Below are 14,970 nucleotides of genomic sequence, written 5' to 3'. Positions count from 1 at the left end.
TCTTTCATTCTTCTTTGGATGACAGGCACACAAGTTAACTAAAACCAGAAGCTTGAGCTCCAACTCAACTGATGCTTTCAAGGACTTCGATGACTGCGTGCCATTTTAATAACAGTGTCTACTAACTAAATAGGGGTCCATTTGGCCTTTTCACACCCAAGACTATTTGCTTTCCCACAGAAGCATCAACTAACTTAATTATGGCTTACAGGAAAAATTACAGTGGGTGGAAGGAAGAGCTTAAAATAGGATTTCAATCAACCTGAGAACTGAAATCGAAGAGAGATATTCTATAAAGAACATCTAAATATTCAGTGCTGTACTTCTCATTTTTTTATAAAGCAAAGTGCCTTTTTTTTTTTGAAGTTTATTTATTTATCTTAAGAGAGACAGAGACAGTGTGAGTGGGGGAGGGACAGAGAGAGGAAAACAGAAAATTCCAAGCAGGCTCCATGCTGCCAGTACAGAGCCTGATGTGGGGCTTGATCATGAACTGCGAGATCACAACCTGAGCCAAAACCAAGAGTTGGATGTTAACCTACTGAGCTACCCAGGTGCCCCAGTCCTGTACTTCTCTCAATTTTAAGGTGGGGGAGAGGGGGGAGAGACCTGTTTATACCAAATAAGAAACTTTGGTTATTTAAGCTAAACATAAACTTTACGTAATGGATCCAGATTTTAACTATGTAATAGCTTGTCAGCAGTTGGCCTTCTAAATCACACTGATGTGTCAATGAACCTAAAAATAATTGGCTTGGAGTTTGAAATAAAAATTTAATACCAAAGGTAAAAGGGGATCTTTCAAACCCATTTTTCAAACAGAAGCATGTATAGTGAGAAATTGGTAGCAAAGAGAGAGGGGATGAGTAGATAAAGAGATTTCTCTTCAGTTTCCATGCATCAAAAGAAGAAATGATTGTTTACATATAACCCAAACTTGAAATAAAATAGTTTGGAGAGTCTTCTCTCACAATGGCTCCTTTAAAGAATATTAAATTAAAAAAAAAAAAAAGAAAGAAAGAAATTTCCTGCCTGTTGCTAGTTAGAAACCTTGTCACATTAATTTGTTCCAAGAATGTATGACCTCAGTTCCATATTACTGCAGCAAGAGACATTAGAGTTTCAAACAACTTATTGGGATGGATATCTACAAGTTAATAGGATTATGCCTGCCTTTTTTTTTTTTTTCTTTTTTTTTTTTTTTAAGACTAAAGTGTTCCTAAGTCAAATGACTTAAGGCTGGGGAATATCCAGAACGTTTTCTAAATGCCAAAAAGGAAAACTTGGTGCCATTATGCACACCTCCCGAGATTAAATTTATCCCCTTCAAGTTTGATTATTTCACTCCCAGAAGAAAACTTGAATGACTCTTCTCCAATTCCTTAGAAATATATAATTATCAAAACTCCATCAACTCCTTTTTTTTTTTTCCCAAATAAGGGGTAATTACTCCCAGAAACTTTTTTCATTTTCTTTTATTCAGATTTGATTAAAAATTATATTTATAAAGGCAACACAGCCATCTAGTGGACAGATTTTTAACAGCTGATTATTTTACCTCTGAGAGGTTTAAGTGTGTGAAAGAAAAACTTAAGCCAAATAAAGTACTTGTTTTATGACACGTGATTATATTTCTCATGTGTCATAGGATTTATAGACATGATTATAAAAAGCTGGGGGGAGGGGTGCCTGGGTGGCGCAGTCGGTTAAGCGTCCGACTTCAGCCAGGTCACGATCTCGCGGTCCGTGAGTTTGAGCCCCGCGTCAGGCTCTGGGCTGATGGCTCGGAGCCTGGAGCCTGTTTCCGATTCTGTGTCTCCCTCTCTCTCTGCCCCTCCCCCGTTCATGCTCTGTCTCTCTCTGTCCCAAAAATAAATAAAAAACGTTGAAAAAAAAAATTAAAAAAAAAAAAAAAAAAAAAAAGCAGGGGGGATATTTATAGAGGCAGTGGTGTTTTTTTAGACAACTGTTGTATAACATTTCCAGACACAAAATTTTAACCACCATTGCCATCCCCACATACCCATTCAAAAAGCCAACTTGTTTTACCAAAACGTATACATAAAAGTGATAAGGTTGAAGTCAAGGGTTTGACTCTAACTGGATTTTTCTATGTGAGAAATTATGCATGGCATATGGTTGCTTCCCCACCTTGTGGAGCCTTTTTTTCTTCCGTTTCTTGTCTTTTCTAAGCAACACATGACTGCTCTTCTCCTTTCTGCAGTCCCTTCTCAAAGTTTCTCTGCCGATGTGAGCAAGGTGTACCCCCAGGGGGCTCTTTGCAATAGCAACACCTAGTTCACAGTCATGAGTGGAATCTCCTCATGGAGATTCTCCTCGTGGAGGCTTTGCTGTGAAAATGCTCTGTAACAACTCCTTCCTGGTAATCTCAAATTCCAGGGAATTGAGAAGTTGCTTCCCGCCGGTATCTACCGTATATTTAGCCCTCTGGGCAATAACCCCGACAGCCCGATAGCAGTGGACGGTGCTTATGGAGGAGGCGTGTGAACTCAGTCAACTGGTTTGTGATAAGAGTTTTACCTTTTCCAAACACGTAAGAGCAATCAGTCTTTGTAAATAACTAAAAAGGCAAAAATACCACAATTAATTCTTTTATATAAAGAGAAGTGGCATTGAATAGTGAAGATGAACATGAGACCAGAAGTCAAAAGACATGAGTTCAACGCCAGCCCTGATGTGGCTTACTCGTGGGAATGGTGTAAATCAACCCTGGGGACTGTTTGCTCTTAAATAAGATGGGAATGATTAATAACAAATCCCCTGCTTACCTTACAGGACTATTGTAAGGAAGAAGTAGTCAGGTCATGTATGAGGAAGTGTTTTACAATAATGGCAAAGTATAAGGCTTTATTTCCTCAAGTTGAAATTAAAAGCTCTTTGGTAAACTTGGCTTTGTCATTTTAATATGCAGCTAATTTGCCCTTCCATTTAGTAATTAAGCATGTGTGATAATTTGCCTTTTTGTCTCAAGTTTTTAGTCTTTGCTCTACAACCTTGTATAGTGGCTCTTAACCCTATCCCCATTACGAGCGAAGGAAAATAAAGCATGGAAAACCAAAATCATTGTAAAGGAGGTATAGTCTACATTCGGAGAGCACGTCGTTGCCTTCTTGCCCCATTCCAGAAGCACACCTCACTGCCTGTTCTGATTTATCACTCCCACCCTGAAACATCTAGTCTGCCCATTTGGGCCCTTCATCCATATCATGACTTTTTTACAGCTCTCAGCCTCGCAGGTGTGACAGTCCCCCTCTGCTTGGAATTAATTCCCTTTGCCCAGGTCTCCCTCTGAAACACCTGCTCTTTGGTCAGCTCAGTCTAATCATTACCTCCTCTGCAAAGCCTCTCTCCATTCTCTTCTGCAGGAGTGTGCAGATACTGTAACTACCTAAGGACCAGTGGATGCATACCACTATTTTAGCTCTCACTGCAGCGCTGTGTGATGCTTATGTACCTGTCAGAACCTTTCAGTTTCAGAGACTCTGTCTTATTCATCTTGAATTTCCAACCCAGGCAACATTGCATGGACCAGCTGTCTCATACATATTTATAAATTGTTGTTGATTCCCAAATAGAGCTGTACTGTTATTTTACCATGGTATTTTTATGGAGAGAGAAAAAAAATGAAGCATTTAAAGAATAACCTACCAATTATTTTTCAGAGTCCAAAGGATATTGGTTCCATTTTGCACTGGCAAATGTGAGGCAGAAGCTGTTAAATAAAAAAGAAAAATGGATTTAATGTAAGAATATTAAAATATTGAGTAGTATCTGCAGTTACCAATTACACTGGATCTTTCTTGAGCCTTGATGTCATAGTGAATTAAATTCAAGCATCAAATTGATTTCTCAGTTGAATTTTTGTGTAAATATATGTGGTTTTGTGATCAGCCTCTATCCTAGAGTTACCATGGCTACTGCAAAGTTTTCATCTTATTTGCAGTCATTTCAAGGGCTCTCCCTAAGAACCAATTGTTTTTCTTACAAAAGTAGACTGTCTTCCAAAACAGGCCCTACACATATCCATGATGATGAATCAGTAGGTAGGCTCTATAATGGGCAGCTGCTAATGTTTTCTGCACCCCACTAGCCCAACTCCCCTGTAAACAAAAACCCCCCACACAAAGAAGGTATACATCCATATTTTCTGAAATATACCACATGTATTTCTCGCTTCTCAAAAATCACCATTCTAGAAAATTTCTAATGGGATTTTAAATGCTTATTTTAGTGGGGTGCCTGGGTGGCTCAGTCAGTTAAGCATCCGACTTCCGCTCAGATCATGATCTTGTGGATCCTGAGTTCCAGCCCTGCATCGGTCTCTGTGCTGAGAGCTCAGAGCCTGGAGCCTGCTTTGGATTCTGTGTCTCCCTCTCTCTCTTCCCTTCCTCTGCTTGCACTCTGTCTCTCTCAAAAATAAACATTAAAAAGAATTTTTTTTAATTCAATGCTAATTTTAATATACTTAGCCTAGATTTTTGGCAGTATCTTCTATAAAATACTTCAACTTTGACCAAGACCCCCCCCCCCCCGGTGAGCATTGTACATGCATTCTGTTATCTTTATGGCTTTAGTTGTTTAAAAAGCTGAAATGTTAGTTAAGAATGTTACAAACATTGTCAAAGTGAAAAAAACATGTCTCCACATGACCCCTCACAACTGTTAAGCTTGATTTACTTTTAGAGCTTTTCTCAAGCACATGTACTATGTATATATGTTCATCTAGAGCAAATATTCCCTGTCCTTTATCACCTTAAAAAAAAACCCTCTACTTTGTTACTTAGAGCAAGATCAAGTAAGTCAGGACAGACATTGGTCATTCTTAAGGCACAGATGGTAAACAGTCTAGTACCTGCTCCTTTTTCATTTTATCCATTTCTCTTCATCATAAAGTGGCATTATCAGTGGTTCTTGATAACTGGAACTTTGAAGCCAACTTTTTAAGAATGGTTGTAAAGCAAAGTCAATTAAAAGGACACTTGACAATTGCTAAATGTCAGTTTCTTTCTCCAGGGCAGTGTTGTATCCGATATCAGATCAAGAAACAGAGCAAACGGTGAACAGTTAAGCACTTATTGAATATCTGTTAAAAGCAGTTTTAGTACAAATGTGTGTCCATATTTTACCATCTGCAGAAATGAAAAATGTAAACAACCCAATATTTCAGGATGATCACTCTAATATGGTGGCATTTGGGATGTTTGTAAATATCACAGAAACAGATAGAAGAGCCAGAATTCATGTTCAGAAACTTGTGAGTCATGCATGCAGATTCCAGATTTGTTACTCTTACAGCAAAGAGACCATGGAGAACAATTTTTTTTTTTCCCCTAAGATGTTGTGTCAAGTATAGCTGCATTTGTGTGGCACACTCTGTGGGACACTGTGGAAATGTAACAGAAATACATTTTCAGGTGGGTTATTATTTAATCAGTGAAAGCATGCTCATTTTCTGGTCTGTTTATGGTGTGTGTACACATACACATATAAGCTCAGTAAAGCTTGGCAGAATGAGTATTAACCTATTTAAATACGGTCTTTTTAGAATTTACAAAAATCTTGTATATTTTATATATTTGGCATCATGAATTTCTCCCAGGAAATTTCACAGGATATTGTCAAGTGTATTCCTACCTCCTCCCACCCAATTTCCCATAATTACTAGAAATATGTCAAATTCCAGAGAAGCACTCCTCCTCAAAGATGCTTTGAGAAGTTAACGGATCTCGTCTCAAATGCATCCCTGACCTATGCATGTTGCCACATGGAGGGCTGAGGGTTCTAGGCTACCTCAAGCTGCAGACACATTCACAGATCCCACAGGCAGAGACCTAAATGACTGTGCCACTCTCTCTGATTCCCACCTCACTGTTTTTCCCGTGGCTGCTCCACACTGAAGGCTTTGAGGGTTCTCACCCTGGAACCGCTTCCTCCCTGCGGAGCACTAGTCAGTTTGCTGTGTGTTTAAGTAACAATCAGCTCTAGTTTCTGCTCCCCAGAATCCTTTGCAATTCCCACTGCATTCTCTTTTCTCCAGGTAGTCCGCTTTCCCAAATAGATCTTCCCATCTAGTCTCTTTCAGTTCCACATTGGCCCCTCTGCCATAGATTCTGCCCTTTGCAACATTCTCTTTCCTTACCCTTACCCTTGCAGAATGAATGAATTAATGAGACAATGTCTCCACTTCTGTTACCAGACTTTCCAGATTAAGACTAATGGTTTGTTGTAATCCTTCTCCCACGAACCTCCTTCTTTCCACCACAACCATATTTAGTGCCCCTTTTCTGCATTCACACAAGTAGTATATTGCCTCAGTGCCTATCAGAAAGCATGTTTTTTAAAATTTTTTTTAAATGTTTATTTTTGAGAGAGAGCGAGAGCGAGCACAAGTGGGGGAGGGACAGAGAGAGAGGGAGACACAGAATCTGAAGCAGGCTCCAGGCTCTGAGCTGTCAGCTTAGAGCCCCATGTGGGGCTTAAACTCACGAACCGCGAGACCATGACCTGAGCCAAAGTCGGATGCTTAATCATGACCTGAGTCAGAGTCCAACGCTTAACCGACTGAGCCACGCAGGCATCCCGAGCATGGTTTTTAATAGGTACTCAATAAGGATTACAGAGTTGTGTGTGGGAATTGGGTTCAAATCCCAACCATACAACATATTTAGTGTCCGACGTTGAGCCAGCCTAGGAGACAGTTCTGTGGCTCACTTTGCTCATCTATAAAATGGGGACAATAAAACCAAAGAGACAAAGACAGTGCCTGGCACATAACAGGCACTAGGAAATAATAGTTCCCATTACTCCTTGTGGAATAAATGTATGAACAAATGAAAGACCTGTTGTCTGAACTTTTACTCTCTGACGGCCTCCCATGAGGCTTCCTGGGTTTCAGACAGAGGGATCAGTTTAATTCAGTGGGTTGACTTTCCGAGGACACTGAGTCATCCCAACCATCCTGCCTCTTAGTATCACCCATAACCTCCCTTGTTATGTCTGGTCTACACCGAGAACCTTCAGTGTTCTACCCTATAGTGCTGCTTAGCTGCAGTTTATCTGAATCCTCTTGTTCTGGGTTACGAAAGCCCATGGGATTATCCTAGCTCCTGCGATCCTGCAATATTTTCAAATTGACATCCCAGAGACCCAGAGGCCCAGTGCTCTCTGACCCAAACCCTCAGAGTGACTGCCCTGTCCCTCCCAAGACATTGAAGATTGACTGAATGGGAGGAAAGGGCAAAGACAAAGTCAAATACAAACCCAGTGGTTCAAACTTGAGTGGATGGAGGATTGACAGTGTCAGGGACAGAAAACCCGGGGTGCAGAAAATGACAATGTGATTTCAGCAAATTTTGTTTTAGGATCTGAAACATTGTATATTTTTAGCTATCAGTGGGGGAAAATAAATGGAAAACAAACTAGGAATAGAACCAAGCAAAAGTCAACACGATGTTACTCCAAAGAGTAACATCATGATATCTATCGAATATTAAAGCATATAATCACGTGAGTACCTTAGAGATGTTAAGTAATTCAAATTATGTAAGGATGAAGTCAGAATGTAGGACAGAATCCATTTTTGAGATTATTATTTACTTCATTGTTTTATTAAATCATTTTGATCCCTTTCGTCAACATAGACTCACCCATCGTTTCAAAATGGTATCACTCTTCTTGTGCTTTATGTATTCTCACGTTGTTGAGGATAAAATTCTTCTGCAAAATCCTTTCCTGGAATTTTTTTTTTTCTTTTCTTTAACTGGTTTTCCCTAGACACACTAAAGTGTTATACTACCTTGCAGCCTCACTGTTAGGAATGAAGAAAGAGGAGAAAATGCAGGAAGACCCACACATACCACCAAAATGGAGAGCATCCAGGTCCTAGAGGAAAGGTGAGTGGGGTTCACCTGGTAATTGTGTCTTGTTTTGGTACACTGTTCACATCTACTCAGTGCTGAGGTGTGATCTCTTGAGTCCTGGTACTCCTCCAGATGGTTTTCTGGAATGAACACCATCTCAGCCTGGGAGATCTTATTTTGTGATGGTAATTGCTTTTAATCAGGTTTTTCTATTATATGTGTTAAGCTATCAGTGAACACACTGCCTCAGTTTATCTTTCTCTTTCAAAAAGTAAGGATTATTAACGTGCAATAGCCCCCGTTGGCCCTAATTCTTTACCTGCCTTTTCTACGGATATTTTTTCTAAGTTTTTCTCTCTATCAGGGAAGAGTCTAAAACAGACACAAAAACATATGTAACTACCTAAGTTGGTCAGAAAGGGCACCCAGTTAGTCCCTGGTCCCATTTCTATCAGAACAGACTCTAACCAAGTATTTTCTCCAAAATGAGAATCAACTTCTCATTGCAGTATCTACAGAATAAAATTAAAATCTAAGCAGATTAGTCATATAATTATAGGTGCTTTCTTTTTCTGCTTCTTAGAAAATTTTAATGTTGATGCTCCATGGTAATTTTAACACCTTTAAATTAAAAAAAAATTTTTTTAATGTTTATTTATTCTTGAGAGAGAGAGAGAGACACAGCATGAGTGGAGGAGGGTCAGAGAGAGAGAGAAGGAGACACAGAATCCAAAGCAGACTCCAGGCTCTGAGCTGTCAGCACAGAGCCTGACGAGGGGCTCAAACCCAGGAACTGTGAGATCATGGCCTGAGCCGAAGTCGGATGCCCAACCAACTGAGCCACCCAGGCGCGCCCCCACCTTTAAATTTCTTTTAAATAAAAGAGGAAGTTCAGACATTTTGGAATAGTAGCAAATCTACTTAAAATACTTGATCAGAAAAAAATTAGAAAAAATAAAATACAGGTACTTCTCTGACCAAATTATTTCAGGTTGGAAAATTCTTTTTTTTTTCTTTTTTTTTCTCAAAGTTTTTATTTAAATTCCAGTTGGTTAACATATAGTGTAATATTAGTTTCAGGTATACAATATAATGCCCATCATGATTAGTGCATTCCTTAATCCCACCACCTACTTAAGCCATCCCCCCGCCACCCACCTTCCTTCTGGTAACCATCAATTCGTTCTCCATAGTTAAGAGTCTGTGTCTTAGTTTGCCTGTATCTTCCCCGCCCCCCTGCCTTTCTCATTTGTTTTGTTTCTTAAATTCCATATTATGAGTTGAATTATATCGTTTTTATATTTCTCTGACTTATTTCACTTAGCATAATACTCTCTAGCTCTGTCCATGTCATTGCAGAATGGCAAGATTTCATCCTTTTTATGGCTGAGTAATATTCCATTATATATATGTATACCACATCTTCCTTACCCATTCTTCAGGCGATGGACAGTTGGGTTGTTTCCATAACTTGGCCACTGTAGATAATCCTGCTATAAATATCAGGGTGCATGTATCCCTTTGAATTAGTATTTTGGTATTCTTTGGGTAAATACCTAGTAGTGCAATTGCTGGATCTTAGGGTAGTTCTATTTCTAACTTTCTGAGGTTAGAAAATTCTTAAATAAACCAATGGATAAGAAAGCAAGATCAGGATCAAGTTAACCATAAGAGTCTCCCAAGCTGCTTCTTTCCATTTCTTTGATGTATACCAAAGGAGTGATAAATGGTGGTTTCTGAATGAACACGGCCACTGAAAACTTGAATATAAATATTTAGAAAGCCCTCAGTGTCATTAGAAAGGCCCTGTCCTTTTTAACTCTAATAACTCCATTCATGGTAATAATTCATTCATAACATTTCATAGAGTAACTATTAAAGCTTAGGAAAATGTGTGACTAGTGCACACGATATATTCTTACTTTAGATTTAGTGACAAATGAAAAAGTAGCTACCAGAAAGGAAAAGAGAAACTATACCTTATGGCTTTAAAATTAAAATCTATATCAGATGCAAACAAAAAATTCAACTTGCCCTTCAAAGTAACACAGAGGCTGTCTTTATCAATTTGTAATACATTAAGATTTGAACATTTCCAGGCTTCCTTAGGAATTTATGATGATAATGTGCATAGTGTGTGTTGCCCCTTGCTATTTGAATGCTTAGCTCCCTAACACACACTTGTGCCTAAATGAATTTTTCTTAATACCCAGAAATAACTAGCCTAGTCCTGGCGGGTGATTCCCAGACCAGGCCGAACTGATGGGAAATGAGCACTAGATGGCAGCAAGTGAATAGTAATTTCTATCTTCCTAGGCTAAGCATTCTTCAGTCAAAGCTGCCTTTGATAATGGCCCAATTCTGTCTTTGCAGCCAAAACCCCACTTCAGATGAAGTGTTGTCCTGGTCTCAAAATTTTGACAAGATGATGAAGGCCCCAGCAGGAAGAAACCTTTTCAGAGAGTTTCTCCGAACAGAATACAGTGAAGAGAACCTACTTTTCTGGCTTGCGTGTGAAGACTTAAAGAAAGAGCAGAACAAAAAAGTAATTGAAGAAAAGGCCAGAATGATATATGAAGATTACATTTCTATACTATCACCAAAAGAGGTAAACATCCGGAAAATAATTGATGTGGGCTTCCTAAAACCAAGGATGAACCCGAGGGGACTTCTGTCCAAGTTGGGTGATGCATGGGGTGTGGACAGGCTCCAAGGCTTCCCTGGACACATAATTTAGATTCCACTCTGAGAATCTACCTGAATAGGTTTGAAGACTAGGTTTCCCCTCTATGCTTTGATCATTTATCTCTGGCTGAATCGTGTGGTAGGCTACTTGCTTTTCAGAACTAACATTAGGAAGCCTGTTAGACACAATTTGCTTTATACAGCGACTTACGCTAAAGTGGAAAAGAAGAGTTTACTGTGGGGAAGTCTTTCTCAAAGTGTGGTCCCCAGATCTCCTGTATGAGAATCACCTGGAGCATTTGTTTGAAAAGCAAATACTCGAGGCCTACCCAGGACCACTGAATCTGAATTTTTGGATATAGAGCCCAGGAATCTGGACTTTTAACAAGCTTTCCACACGCATACTAGTTTGAAGACTTCTGTAATAGGAGCTGTAAAAACAAAACAAAACAAAAGCTGCCATGTTTGTTGATGTTTATGATAGAATTGTTGCAGAATTGAAGAATGGGCCTTTATGACCCTTTAATATTCTTTGGGGAGAGATGGTAATAGCAATTCTTTTACTTATTCTAGTTATCCTAGTTTTGCCATTGCCAAAATGTACCTAATAGAGGGGGACATTTCAGGCAACCAAATGAACACTTTTCCGTTAACTCTGTAAAAAATCAATTTGCTCCTGAGAAATGTTCCAGCTTCCAGAGTTTAAAGCAGGGAGGGATTGATGAGGGAGGGGTTAGTAGTGTAGCCAGGCCTCAGGAGTATGGGGTGACAGACTTCCGAGGTGCGCATTTGAATTGAGAGGTTCCCAGAAGGCCTTCTTTTCTCCACACCACCTTCTGTCTTTTCTGTCTCTGTGCATTTAAACATCCTGACCTGGTACCTTCTGCTCCACACTCCTCTCCTGTGCACACAGACATTTATAGAGTCCCCTAGAAATTGTGCTTATCGATGCCTCACCCAACCTGGGATGTGGCCCCCACCTGCCTTCCACTCCTCACCTTGAAATCTATAAAATGAATCAGTGTTTACTTTATAATCTCTATGTTTGGAGTGCTATATAAACCATTTCACTTCTAATGAGGTATAGACCTAAGTCAGTTTTTAAAAATTTGTTAGTTAGGTTATAATTGCCATTGGTATTCCAGACTACTCCAATAGTATTGTCTCTACAAAATGAGGAACCTGGAATTGGATACACAAAGATTTTCCTACTTTTTTTCTTTATTTCCTGCATCAACATAGAAAAAGTATTCAGAGAAACAAGGTGGCGAGAATTTTTTCTGTAGCCTCAATACATTTATTACTGATGCCACATTGTGGTTCTAACACCATTATACTTCTATATCCCAGAAGTACATTCTTCAGGTTTCTGGTCTATCTAGAACCTCAGCACCTAACCAGTTCTATGTGGATTTTATTAGCATATTAATTTCATTCTCATTTTTATTTTAATATTGCATTACATGGCAGATATATCAAAGGATCCAAATGTGCCTGAAAATGTGCTTCTCTTGCCTGTAATTAGTGTTTGGGAAGATTATCTAGCCCATTTCTTTCCCCAAAATATATAATATGTATCATCTGAAAATGCTAAATGTTTTGATTATCTGGTTCATTCTTTGCACCATCTATGATGGTGTTCTATTTTTTGTTTAAAATTTTTTTGAATATTTATTCATTTTTGAGAGAGAGAGACAGAGCACGAGCAGGGGAGGGGCAGATAGAGAGAGGGAGACACAGAATCCAAAGCAGGCTCCAGGCTCCGAGCTGTCAGCACACAGCCCAACATGGGGCTCGAACTCACGAGCCGTGAGATCATGACATGAGCCGAAGTCAGACGCTCAACCGACTGAGCCACCCATGCGCCCCCGATGGTGTTCTATTTTAAAATAATGTTGGTAGAAAAAAATATTCTCAGTTATTAAGTACATATAATTCCTTTACTTTACAGTCTCTATTGGCTAGCTTTTAATTTTTATAGGAAACACTTGCCCATTGTCTTCACAGTCCTGATTTTCAGATGTCACTGATTAATGAATGGAGTTTTGTAAAATACACAATTTTCACAAAATTAATTCTTCTTTGGGCTATAGTTTAAAGCTATCTTAGTTGTAGATTACTCACATATAAACTATTCAGTTTTCATTCTTTTTTCAAAAATAATGGAATTTTGTTTTACCCTAATATCTTCATTTTAAATATGAGTTTCACAAAAGTCATTAAAATATTATTTCCTGATCAAGATAATTTTCCTAAATTACATGGACTAATATTTAGTATAACAGCCATGTATTTTTTTCTCCTTTGTCTATCTATATTTGGGCCATTACCCACTCTTGAATATCCCCTAAACACTACACAGAAAGGCAGAAGCGAAATTCAAATTTTTATCATTTTGGTACTTACGTGCTGACTTCTAAATGACTCTTGACACAGGATCTAAATTATTGGAGAGTGTGCAGTACCTCGTTTAGCCAACAGATTGTTCTTCTCTCGACATAATAATTACACTTGATCATTGTTTAGCAGCAAAAACAAATCAAAAGTAGGTATTTGCAGTTATAAAAGATAATTGTTTAAAGGCTATATTTCAAGCCAAGGTATAGATATATTTATTCTTGAACCATGACCTGAGTCACTGATACACTTAGAGTATGACGTGCACTTTCTAACTACTGCAGAGCCATTTCTAAACTATTATGTCTCACTGACCTTTCTGTGCAAAAACTTCTCAATCTCTAATCAGCCACAATACATTAATAACTGATGATACTGAGCTATCACCCTTTGAGTTTTGTTTTCCAACCCCGGAGAGAACACATGCCACATCAAGGGAGCCCTGACTATATAGCAGTAAGGACACTGAACTCCTCATTCAAGTGCATGGGATTCTGGTTCTGACTCTGCTTCATCCTAATTGTGCGGCCTGGGATAAATTAGTTCACTTCAATGATTCATTAATCAGTTGATTTGTTTACAAAAGTAAAGATAAAAAGGGACACAGAGAATAGTAAACCAAATCCAGAATGACAGCTGGGAAGCTCTTACACCACTACTTCATTCTCTCCACCAAATGACATGGCTAATCGATCCTGGTTCTTACTGTTAAAGCCAGATTCAACCTGAGAATCCCCTCAACCCAATATTCAAAGCAGCCATAACTGACCAATTGGAGTTGGGATCTATTTCCCCTTTGGGGGCTAGATAACCAGGCTGTTCCACCTCTGGAATTCTGTAACTGTTTGTATTTATTCAAACTATGTTTTTTTATTTATTTTGAGAGCGAGAGAGACATCACATATGAGGGGGGAAGGGAGCAGAGGAGACAGAATCCCAAGCAGGCTCCATGCTGTCAGCGCAGAGCTCAGTGCTGGGCTCGATCCCACGAACGGCACGCGCGATCATGTCCTGAGCAGAAATTGAATCGGATGCTTATTAACCGACTGAGCTACACCCAAGCGCCCCTCAAAATATTCTTAAATAACATGAATATTTGAATCATTTATAAAATAATGACTAAATAACTAAAAATTGTTAGGATTTGATTCTTAACTAGAAACTCATTTTTCTTCACTAGACTCTCATTTAACCTTAATTTGATTGAGTTATCATGCTCCTCTTTGTTAAATGTAGAGAAATCTACATTCTTCGGGGGAGGGGAGATATATATATATATATATATATATATATATATATATATATATATATATATATTCTTTTTCTTAATGAAGCCAGTGTGCTTGAAATTACATTTTTTATTTTAATAAAAATTACATTTTTATGCATTTTTAATGATTTGAGCATTATGTTTTAAGTAGATGTTTGCAATCAGGAGACAATTTAACTCCCATTTCTTGGTATAGCATACATCTCAAGAGGGGAAAGGGCTAAATTTTAAATTAAAAAAAAATGAGTAAATAGCATTTTTCAACAGTAAGTTTTTAATGTGATGTTCTCAAAGAAAAAATAAATGGGAGCAGTAAGGAAGAATTTAATATTAACCTTACTGCAGATTGCAGATACTTATAGCAGCTTATATTTATTAAACATCAAAAAGACAAACCCAGCAAAATAAACAACTTTAATAAAAAGTCTATTTGGGGTGCCTGGCTTGCTCAGTTGGTAGATACACCTGCAACTCTTGATCTCGAGGTTATGAGTTTGAGCCCCATATTGGGTGTAGAGGTTACTCAAAAAATAAAATCTTTTTTTAAAAGTCTATTTGAAAGCTATTACCTACCATAAACAGCATTGAGCTATTGAATGAATACATAACTATAAATTGTCAACACACGTAAGACATCTGAATTAAAGAAAACTATGTGCCATCACTTTTTTACAAATCTCTTTAGTGATGGCATTATCCTTAACCTGGGCCGTAATCCAGGTCTGCTACTACTTACCA

At 38.4% G+C, this 14,970-nt stretch overlaps 1 protein-coding gene and 1 long non-coding RNA gene across 9 annotated transcripts in view; one reads left to right on the top strand and one right to left on the bottom strand.

Moving 5' to 3' along the window:
• LOC132667773 (uncharacterized) overlaps nucleotides 1-14,970 on the bottom strand; it is a 115,599-nt gene that overhangs the window by 65,575 nt on the left and 35,054 nt on the right. For all 5 annotated transcript variants that reach the window (XR_013555825.2, XR_013555823.1, XR_014137735.1 and 2 more), the window contains exon 3: nucleotides 3,670-3,733. This is a non-coding gene — a long non-coding RNA (uncharacterized LOC132667773). The remainder of the gene's footprint in view (nucleotides 1-3,669; nucleotides 3,734-14,970) is intronic.
• RGS17 (regulator of G protein signaling 17) overlaps nucleotides 1-14,970 on the top strand; it is a 96,395-nt gene that overhangs the window by 72,029 nt on the left and 9,396 nt on the right. For 3 of the 4 annotated variants that reach the window (XM_060616942.3, XM_060616941.3, XM_060616943.2), the window contains exons 3-5: nucleotides 7,824-7,913; nucleotides 10,254-10,488; nucleotides 13,847-14,212. In XM_060616942.3, coding sequence (XP_060472925.1) covers nucleotides 7,824-7,913; nucleotides 10,254-10,488; nucleotides 13,847-14,062 — 541 coding nt within the window. In that variant the 3' untranslated portion in view covers nucleotides 14,063-14,212. Of the gene's footprint in view, nucleotides 1-7,823; nucleotides 7,914-10,253; nucleotides 10,489-13,846; nucleotides 14,213-14,970 lie in introns of those variants that run through there. The other variant, XM_060616945.3, reaches the window with a different exon arrangement.

The sequence above is a fragment of the Panthera onca genome, chromosome B2 (genome assembly GCF_046562875.1).
Source record: "Panthera onca isolate mPanOnc1 chromosome B2, mPanOnc1 haplotype 2, whole genome shotgun sequence".
In the NCBI taxonomy this organism is placed as follows: Eukaryota; Metazoa; Chordata; class Mammalia; order Carnivora; family Felidae; genus Panthera; species Panthera onca.
This window is presented reverse-complemented; position numbering and strand designations above follow the sequence as displayed.